We start from the raw sequence: 11,428 nt of genomic DNA, 5'->3' as shown, positions 1-11,428 counted from the left end.
TGGTACTGGCACAAAAACAGACACATAGATCAATGGAACAGAACAGAGAGCCCAGAAATAAACCCACACCTTTATAGTCAATTAATATTTGACAGAGGAAGCAAGCACATACAATGGGCTAAAGGTAGTTTATTCAATAAATGGTGGTGGGAAAATTGGACAGATATGTGCAGAAAAATGAAACTAGACCACCTTCTTCCACCACACACAAGAATAAATTCAAAATGGATTACAGACTTAAATGTTAGACTTGAAACCATAAAAACCCCAGAAGGAAACATAGGCAGTAACATCTTGGACATTGCTCATAGCAATATTTTATCTGCTATAACCCCTCAGGTAGGGGAAACAAAAGAAACAATGTAAATTTTAAAAATCTATTGCAGATATAATCATGTCTTAAATTAACTGATGAGATTTATTTATTTGCCTGTGTTTCTTTAAAAATACATGAAAAATATTGCTTTTAACTGTAGCCACACAATGGAAACAGTGTGATCATATGTTTGACTCAAAGATGTATTTAAATTAAAGGTCCTTTATTACTTTACATATTGAATTCTATACAGTCTGCATTCTATTTAAGGAGAAAGTATTCTTTAAAAAGAGTGAAAGGCAGGTAGAGAATAACTAACTCTAAAAGACTGATTCTGATTTCTTTTTCTTGTGTCCTTAAAACACTACACTATCCTTGACAACAAAAATGTCCTGCCCATGACAGAGACACCCAGAAATGGAAAAAACATAAAAAGTTAATGAATAATGCACATTTTCCCAGCAGTGGTCAAATTATACTGTTTCCTAGCGGGTACCATTTTTCTTCATTGAGTGGGACACTACAAAGTTGGATGTTAATTGCTCCCACAAATGTGGTTTTGCTCTTCACAATTAGCATTAAGACATGTCCTTGGAGTTCTGTAACTTCGTCATATACCACCTGAAAAGTAAAGGAATAATGAAAATATAAATCAGATATGCTAAATGCATCTTTTAAAAATATTGTTTTTAATAAAAATATTTAGCTGCTAATGTCTTTTACTTTGAAATGGGTATGTTAATGTTGTTAGAATCCTTCATTGCTAACTCTAATTCTGAAAAGTTATAGAGATTCTGCTACAATAATGAAGTTTAATGAAAGAATATTTTTATAAGAAGCTTAGAATATATTCTGATTTCATTAATAATTGTCCACCTCAAATTTAATAAGACTGTAAATCATCCTCTACTAAGAAATTTAAATACACTTCACCTTTTAACTGTCCTTGAATTTACTGTGCAACATTGAAACTTGAACACTATCTTCTTTGGCGAAAGCTAATGAGGAAAGCAGACCAATTTCCATGATTTCCTCATGTTACTTTAATGTAGTATAACAGTATTTCTTCCTATTATACTTGTGAAGAAGTCATCCTGTAGTTACTTTATTTAAAATTGCTTTATTTTTTTAGGTAATTTTATTGATTATGCTGTTATAATTGTCCCAATTTTTTTTCCTTTTGTCCCACTCTGCCCAATACACCCCTTCCCTCCAGCAATTCCTCTCTTAGTTCATGTCCATGGGTTATGCATGTAAGTTCTTTGGCTTCTCAATTTTTAATTATGAAAATACATGCTCATTAAATAAAATATTGAAACAAAAAAGAATAAAAAGAAAAGAAAGCAAATATTTATATATCTGCCATTGGGAGATAATTACAGTTAACATTGTGTTGTCCTATTTTTCTTCTATAAATAATCACACTTTATGAATCTGAATCATAATTAAGCTGATATACAGTTTTGTGTCTTGCTCCATTTCACTTACTAGTCATGTAACTAGCTTTTTCAAGAGATATGTTTAACTGTGTTTTATAACACCCAGGAAGTAAGCTAAGTCACAGACATCACTCCCGGCCACCTGCAGTGGCAAAGAAATGGAAAGTGTAGTACTAGCATGAAGTTAGTTATGCATCGTGAAAAGAGTGGGGAGCTGTGTGTAAGTCCAACATGCTTCCCAGGGAAACTCCTTAGAATACATTTAGAAAAGCAGTTTCATATGCCACTTCAAACTTGCTTGCTTTTTACAAATAATCTACAAGATGGAAAAAAGTATTCCCTATATATGCAAAAAAGAAGCAGAGGAAACAGCTTCAGGGGAAGTCCTTTGAGTTGACTGGGAGGCCTCCTCTGTGTATGGATATAGTTTCTGGTCCATCGTACTGCAATTTACCTGTCACTTATGAACCCATTAAGTTACCATGAAATTCTGTTCAAAATTTCTCAGCTGCTCTGAACAATGACTCACTTGTCAAGTAAAATAATAATTCAATCAAGGATGTGAGATCCAATATAATGTGTCAACCCAGTCTACCCTGCTTTTTGTGACAGCCCCTGGCTACCTCCTCTTTCAGAATTTTCCATTTCAGACAGGAGATTGTCCTTCCAGTTTCCTAGGACTGCTTATTCAAATAATTCCATTTTATCCATGAGCTCCATGGGCATAATAAAGGAATTTAAGGGCTGCCTTAGAAATGTCAAAAAATGGAATAACTCTAAGCCTTAGGTCATTGGGAAGTCTGGCTTAAGAACTCTGTGAATGATATAAATAGGCCTTAAAGATATAACTTTGAAAGGAACATATCAGTTATTAATAGTTACATGAATCTGTTGTCAATGATATGTTTTCTCATTTGCATAATGGTGATTATAATACTTATCTTTCAACATTGTTGGGAAGAATAAATGAGATGATAAATACAAGCCTTACCACAAAGCCTGGTATATATTAAACACTAATAAATTGTTGCTGAAAAAGATTCATTAAATACACAAAAAAGAACAGTGTTTCTTCGAGTTTTAGATTAGTCGACTGGAGACAACGCTTTAAGACAGACTTGAGTCTCCTACATATTTAGCAAACTGATATTTTCAAGAAGTGTCCTTAGAAATTAATTGCCTTCCTGGTTAAAATACAAACATTTGAACTCCAAAGTTTATATCACTTAATGAATTTTTCCCTTATGCTTCATTCTGCATAATTTTTAAAAAGTGACTTGTTTTATGAGCATGCAATCATTGCACAGAATAGCTGACATATATCTGTTAATTTGTAACTGTACCTACATTATTAAAAAAATAAGCATTCTTTCCTTACTGCTCAATAAATAATTAGTGGGTAGTGCTAGAGAAGTACACAAATGATTTTATTTTTTGCGACATTGTCACCAAATTATTTCATATGTGTTTTACCTTCACATAAACAGACCAAAACTGCACAGCTCTTTTCATTTTACTTTATGGTACATTTTTTACCCACAGGCATGAGCCAAGGCTTCCTTGCCTCCTGGAAAATATTATATTTGTGGGTTTGAAATAGTTGCATCACGTAGAAAAACATTGTTTAAGGTAATTAATATCTACTGACTTATATACAAGCATTCGGTCTGTCATGTTTGACACCAGGGCCTAGTAAATAATTCTAAAATGTATTTTAATGATTGCTGTGGGAGAACAACAATATGGAAGCTGAAGTGTTGCTGGTGCTGGTGGGAAGAGGAGTGAGGAGGCAAGATAATGAAAGGGAGAGTTCAAAACCAGTGAGAACAGAACTTTGCGGATGGAGAGAGGGAGGATAACAAAGCCAGTTTAAGTTGGGTCAGTGTGGGCCGTTTGGAACCTGCATCTAGTTACGCAGCCCCGGTAACACTGTTTGACCTCAGGTACATAAAACACAGTAAGTTTATGTTCTGTCCTTTCTAATTTCCCCTTTATGCTTTATAATAGGATAATATCTAAGAAAAGAATACAATGCAAAAAATACATGGACTATAATAAGATACTTGTATTATAAGATAGAATCTGTATTTCTATTGAATCATTAAAGGAAATGATGGTTTTTAACCAAATGCCAAAGGCAGTGGAGTGAAAAGAGCAGAAGTTTTGGAGCCAGAATCCTAGCTCTGCTTCTGAAAAGCTGCCGTGCAGTTCTGAGCGCTGCTACAACCAGCCCTACCCCACCTTGAACCCAGCCACGTCTACCACTGTGGTTTGTGTATGCTGGGGGTTTTCAGGGAAACTGCTGGCAAAGCTCGTTAAGATGTACCTGGGAAGTGGTAAGTAGACAGGTGTGGCTCTGTATGAAAGCTTCAGTACCTGAAGGGTGGATGCTAAAAGGACATTTGGCAATGTCACTGACCCAGCCTCTCTCAGGTCTGGGTCTTAGGAAGGGAAATGTCTATGAATAAAAATGCAAAGAGCTATTTTCATGAAGAATCTTGTAAGATATTGGTGATGCATTGTAATAACCGGTTTGTATTCCTCTAAGAGATTTATATAAGGAGGAGAGCAAGGCCATTCTCTCCCACTTCGCAGAACAATGCACGGCTTTGGCAGCTGAGAAATCCCAGCCTTGGTGAGTGGCCCATGTAGTGATACCCAGGAGGCAAAGCGGGGAGTTCAAAACAAGGTACAGGCCATGTGCTAATTTACGGGGCTCCCTAGAAAATGTATAAAGTGTTACTGAGGATGCACACAATTGAGGGCTTACATGACAGCTGAGGACAAGAGCAAGTAAAACCAGAGTTCAAACTGGGGGACAGTATTTTTTTGCATTTCTTAAAATAAATATTTTTGTTGTATTAATAGAGACATGGAGCATATCGGAAAAAAATAAAAATATCATAACCCTATTTTTTCCCTCATGGCTTTCTAAATTGAAGCAGTTTTTCTGCCAAAATTGCTTATAATAGTTACTTATGCACACATTAATTCACATTTCTGAAAATCTGGACTATGGATAAATTGGAGCTTGTTATGCATGGATTACAGTTTTAAAAGCAATTTTACATGTGTTCAAAATATGAATGATGTATATTTATGCTATAAGCATAGACTAATGGAGAAATTATTGCAGTAATTTTTAATCAGTGGACCATGCATGTATGCAGCCCAAAATTATTACAAGCCATCAGAAAATTTATGGACATAACAAACATATAATCTCTATGCATCTATATTTACTACTGTCTTTAATAATAAATAAACTTGAAGTAATCAAAACACAAGTTTATTTCAAATCTCCTGAATTGCTATTGGCGTTTTGTCATGATGTGCTGAACTACATCATTGAGTCTGAGAAATTTGTTGATATTGAATAAGGAGGTGTTATACTCAAAGAGTATAGAAACTAGTGATATTGTTAGGAGTTGTGTACCTCAGCTGTTGATATTATGAAAAATAATAAAATGTCAAAATATCTTCCCTTATTAGATTAGGGAAGTCTTACTCTCTATAGTTATAGTTTTATATTTCATATACACACACACAAAGTATTACTTATAAAACTACCCAAAGATTTAATTCCACAAGTCTTTTTAAAAGTAATTAAGTTTTAAAGAGACTAAGTAATATAAGACATTTCCTTGCTCTCAAGATGTGTATAACATAGTGTAAGAAAAGAACGTGTGTGACTAAGGACTAAGTAAAAGGTGATGAGAGTGGTATAAAAGTCGAGGAGGAGAGAGTGTGGCTCATAGAGCCCACATTTGAAGTGAGCCTCAAAGTCAGCAGTGAAAGACAGAGAGGGTGAACAGTGCCCATGCTTCATCACTGAAGTCTTAGCAACTATTCAGGAAATGACAAGCTGTCTGATGTAACTTGGGAATATGGCTAAGTATGGGACAATGAATGAGCATGAGCACTCAATTACCGACAAGGGTGTGAAAGACATTCAATAAAGGAAGAATTGCCTTCCCAACAAAGGGTGCTAGAATAATTGGTATTCATAGACCAAAAACATAAACCCTAACTTAAATCTCATACTTGAATTTAAAATTTAACTCAAAACGAATAATGTACTTAATACAAAATGTAAAAATATAAAACATTAGGAAAATATATAGGAGAAGATCTGTAGGACTTAGTGTTAGGTGAGGAGTTCTTAGACTTGATTCCAAATACACAACCTATGAAAAGAAAAACTGATAAATTGGACCTTCATAAAAATAAAAACTTTTACTCTGTGAAAGACCCTGAGAAAAGAATGAAAAGACCAGCTACAAGAATGGGGGGAAATATTTACAAACTAAATATCTGATGAAGGACTAGTATCTGGAATATATAAAGAACTCAGAAAAGTTAACAGTAAAAGGCAAACTATCCAATTAAAAATGAGCAAAGACTTTTCACTAAAGAGGATATACAGATGGTAAAGAAGCACACAAAAAGGAGTACAACATCACTTATTATTACACAAATAAAAATTAAAACCACAGCAAGATATCACTCTATACATATTAAATAACAAATAAGGATAACACCAGAGGCTGGCAAAGATGAAGTTTGTGCTGGCTCACTCACACACTGCTGGCGGAGGTGTAAAATGGCACCGAAAAAGAGTATATGGCAGTTTCTTATAAAACTAAATATGCCATTCCTATATACCCTAGTAATTACACTCTTGAACACTTATCTTAGAGCAATTACAACTTATGGTCACACAAAAACCTATACATTAATAGTTACAGCAACTTTGTTTGCAATAGTCCCATGCCAGAAATAACCCAGATGTACCTTAATGTGTGAACAGTTAAAAAACTGTCCATGACTACTACTCAGCAGTGAAAAGGAATAAACTATTGATACATGCAGCTACTTGGATGCATCTCTAGGGAATTAGAGTGAGCAAAAAAAAAAGCCAATCTCAAAATATTCCAACCTGAACGGTTCCATTTATATAATATGGGTAACAAAATTATAGAGATGGGGAACAGATTAGTAGTTGCCAGTGGCTTGCCAGGTTGTGCTGGAGGGAGGGAAGTGTCTCTGGCTATAAAACGGTGTAATATGTTAAGGTATCACCAGGAATTTTTGTGATGGAACTGTTCTGCACCTTGACTGTGCTGGTGGTCACACAAATCTATACATGTGATAAAAATGCATAGAACTGAACACACACACACAAGAGCACATGTAAAACTGGTTAAATCTAAGTAAGATCGCTGGGTTGCATTAAAGTCAATTTCCTGGTTGTGATACTGTACTATGGTCATGAAAGATGTTACCATTTTGGGGAAATTGGTTAAAGGGCATTTAAACAAATTTTTTTAAAAGCTTATGCTCCAAGAGACACATTAGGGAAATTACTGAGTCAAGCTTTAAGGTCTATGACTGTTGTGTTAAAGATTTTTATATTATACAGTAGAGGGATTATATAGGGAGGGACATTAAAAATTTTAAACAGGAGATTAATAAATATGACTAGTTTTGAAAGATGTTTTAGGTAGAAATAATGAAAGATTTAATCAAAAAACATAAGACAGGAGTCAGATAGAAGTACACCACTGGAGCCAAAGTCACAAGAATCTCAAACAAAGAAAGGTGATGGAACTGAGAGGAGGTGAAAAATTTATAGGGAGAGAGCCACACAAGTAGAACTGACCAAACTTGGTGACTGTTTGGACATGTGAGTGAGAGACAAGGAGACAGCATTAGAAGTTATCATTTGAGACAGTAAACAGAGGAGGAGCGCCAGGTTTAAAAGTGGCTAGGGTTCATCCAAATGGATCTTCAGTAGTCAGGCAGCAGTGTAGGTCCAAAGGTTAAGAGAAAAACCAAGGCTTAAGGAATAAATAGATTCAGACACAAACTGAATAGAGGTGACAAATGAAAATTTGTGGGACACAAGAGAATCTGAGAATAAATATAATGAAGTTGTAAGAGGAGACAGATGACAGAACTCCAACAAACAACACTATTTTAAGAGAAAGAATATAAATGAAGAAAAGTGAGGCAGCATTGAGAGAAGACAGAGGGAATTAAGAAAAGGCTGAACTCAAGAAACAAAAGGGAGGTGGCAAGAAAAAGGTGGAACAACAGTGTTGCTGTGTAACCTCGGGAGAGGAGAGCCTGAGGGCTCACGGATTCCGCAGTTGTCTCTGGGTGCCACTTGAATAAAGCTGCATCAATTCAAGCCAGCATCCACATCGCAAAGGATTAAAGGGTGAAGAGGAAGTGATGAAGTGAGCGTAGGAAATGTTAATTAATTCTGTAAAAGTTTGGAGATACAAAGAGGGAAAGAAAGATTGGATGCTTTAGAAACACTGAGTTGAGGTGTTTCTTTTTTTATCTTTTTTAAGATTTCTGAGCCAACGATTCAAAGGACGAGAGACAGCCTGAAGAAGAGCCAATCAACTGAGCAAGGTACAGAGAGAAGGGAAGGAATGGAGCCAAGAGAATAAATGTAGGATTTGCCTTAGAAAGAAGTAGGGGTTTAGATGTTCACTTGGTATAATACTGATGAAATAGCTGTACCTAGTATAAATGAACTATAATTTATTTTGCATTTTGTACTTATTGTTTTAGGTTTCTCAAATGTGATTTTGTGAGATGTATTTTGGTTTAGAGCATGATAAGATCATTAGGCCAGGGAAACCAGGTAAAGGAAAGTAAGGTTAGAGAAGATGAGATGAAGTCCGTGATAATATTGGTATGTGAGATAAAGGCCATCTAGTCAGGTTCTTAATGGAGGCTAGCCACATTTTGAAAATTGGTTCGCAAACACTTTGAAAGTAGTATCTGTATTTTCCAGTTCCCAAAGCAACTAGAACAGTGATCAGCACACAGGGGCTCTTTTGGGGAAATGTCTACCATTTATAGAATAATGCTGCTGATTACTGCAAATTTTCCATATTAGGTTGTTAGGCTGAAAAAATGTTAAGAAAAATATAAAACGACTGAACAAGAGATGAATCATACTTACAATTTCATTGTAAGTGGGGTCAGTACATTTTGAAACAGATTTTGTTTTCCTCCTACGGACTTCACTGGGATATGGTAAAAGATAAAATTCAACATGTGCACTGGGCATGGAGCCATCTGGGAGATGCTACAAAGGAAAATGGTCATAAATATTAATGCATGTTGCTATCAAAGAAAACAAATACATAGCTACTAAATATCTAGACCAAAGGCAAGATTAAGATTTATCACCGTCACTCTGATTATCAGAAAAGAAAAAAAAAAAACAATAAAAAAAGAGATACATCATTGTTCAGAAATAATTTCAGAGTGCAGTTTAAAAGAATAAAGTTGCTGTGTCAGAGAACTATATTTAAAAGCCCATTAAATATAATTTATCTTTTTTACAGTAAAAACTAAATTTTTATTTTTGACAGAAATGGTCAAGAGATGAATATAAGCCACAGCAGAGACTATAGTTAAGTGCCTCTGGATACTGTATACCACTTTAAAAAAATTCAAGTTTAACACATAAAGTAAGATGTACCGATCAGAATTTAATTAAATTATTAGAACCACAACTTTAATATATTTACAAGATGGTTATAATAATTTTATTACCTAATTTTTTTTGAAAATATATTGGATAATCCTTCTTAAATAGTATTCTATGGAGCCCCCAAACTAGCCTACCTTGCAGCCTCAGCAATAATGCCAAATAGGTGAATCTCTGGATCCTCTCTTCCCATTGTTCCTAACCATTGACCTAACCTACTACCTTCCCTGTACTGGCTTCAGAATTTCTCTTCTTCTTTACCATATTTCCTTATTATGGACATTTTTATTTCTTAATATGTCATTTGAAGTGTGTCTACTGTTTCAAAAATTTGGAAATTACTATATTTAAAGAAATGTGTTTTATCTTTTTGATCTTGATCAAATGGAGAATCAAGGGTACTAAAACTCTGAATGCTTGGTTTAATAAAATGTTAATAGTTCATATAATTTAAAGAGCATGATTGATGAATGAAGTGCCTATTTTGACTACATTCTATGAAATTGGAAATTTTCAACAATACATTTTAATGCTTTGAATCACAGACATTCACAAATAAACACCCAACATCATCCCCAAACTCATTACCTTTAATTCTGTATCTTTGGCACTCGTTAAAAAAAAAAAAAAAAAAAAAAAAAAAAGGAAGTACATTGGAAAGTCAGAAAATATGATATATGTTATTACAGGCTAACTTATATTCAGTTCTAATTTATATGGTACAATTATAACATTGAGAAAGTTTAGCTATTTTTATTATTCACAATTAGATAAAACACATCTGGACATATGCATATGTCAAAATGCTAAGATCATGAAAACTGGTGTTTTAGGTAGAGCTCAAGGTATCCCTCCTCACTGAAGCCTTCCCCTCTGAGAAGGAACTCTGAAATGTATCAACACCATAATAAGTTCTTTAGAGATACAGAAAGAGGTTGCTATTAATATGTGAGAAAGTGGATCTTTTCTAGCTTTTGTGAAAAGAAAGGGAGTAAAGTGTTTCACTCTATGCATTTCTCTCATCGGCCACGGGGCTTGATTTTTACCACATCTATAATCACTGTATGCTCCACAACTTAGTGATTAGAATCGTGGTTTTGGAAATGGACTTATTGATTGCAAGTTGGGCTCCTCAATTTGCCCAGCTATGTGGCCTTTGGCAGATATCTTTTCAGTGGGTCAGTTTTCTAACTTGTTAAATGAGGATGAAGGTGATACCTATATCATAATATTTAAAACCTTAAATAAACCATGTATTATGAGGGCAGTGGCTAGAATAGAGTAAGACTCAATAAATGCTTAATTTTATTTTTATTTTCTGTATATTAACCATGAATACACAATATGTACTGATTGGAAAAGATATCCCTAATGTATTATGACATTTCTGAGCAAGATTTTCTACCTTGATATTACTGACATTTGGGGCTAGATCAGTCTTTTGATTCTCTGCCATAGGGGGCTGTTCTGCTACTGGTATCTAGCAGGTAGCATTCTGGAATGCTACCTGCTAGAATCCAGCAGCACCGTCCTCCTAGTTGTGACAAACAAAAATGTTTCCAGTTACTGCTAACTGTCATTTGAGGGACAAAACTGACCCTAATTGAGAACCACTGATGTGGATGTCTCCCCATAAAAGAATCTCTTGTTCATGCTTAGTTATCTCAGCATAGTGACCTGCGAATGTTTCTACTAGGATGACGTTACTCTTAGTCTCACCAAAATCTATTTTCTATCCTTCCTCATCACTCCAATAGATTTTTCCAACTTGTTTAAATTGTGTTAAATGATACCATTGCTCTTCCCTGGGGACTCCCTTGTCCTTGATTTTCAAATCCAAGTGTGAGCCAAGATCAGTATTTTCTATTTGTGCCCCACTTCATCTGTTACCACAAACCTTTATTCCTTAACTTATTAGAACTGGATTTCAATTACTTTTGATGCCTCAGTCTTCCATCTCTTTCCTGCATTCCTTTTATTTATCATTGTTGTATTTAATCTTTCTTTACAGCTGGTTTGATTATATCACTTTCCTTCTCAAAACAGTCAAGGAATTCCAACTGCCTGAAGAATAAACTCACAATTACTGAAGGGGAAAAATCTTTTATGTACCAACCTTTCCCAGGCATTTAGCAACTCAAGATTTGAGCTTCCATT

At 34.8% G+C, this 11,428-nt stretch overlaps 1 protein-coding gene across 1 annotated transcript in view; it reads right to left on the bottom strand.

The window, feature by feature from the left end:
- Positions 1-399: 399 nt before the first annotated feature.
- Positions 400-11,428, bottom strand: part of PIK3C2G (phosphatidylinositol-4-phosphate 3-kinase catalytic subunit type 2 gamma) — a 283,426-nt gene continuing 272,397 nt past the window's right edge. The window contains exons 33-34 of the mRNA XM_090275472.1: positions 8,738-8,863; positions 400-937 (exon numbers count right to left, since the gene is read on the bottom strand). Coding sequence (XP_090131598.1) covers positions 785-937; positions 8,738-8,863 — 279 coding nt within the window. The 3' untranslated portion in view covers positions 400-784. The remainder of the gene's footprint in view (positions 938-8,737; positions 8,864-11,428) is intronic.

This window comes from Furipterus horrens, unplaced genomic scaffold (assembly GCF_987537825.1).
Source record: "Furipterus horrens unplaced genomic scaffold, mFurHor1.1.pri manual_scaffold_4, whole genome shotgun sequence".
NCBI lineage: Eukaryota > Metazoa > Chordata > Mammalia > Chiroptera > Furipteridae > Furipterus > Furipterus horrens.
The sequence above is the reverse complement of the archived record's forward strand: the minus strand, read 5'-3'. Positions and strand labels throughout refer to the sequence as shown.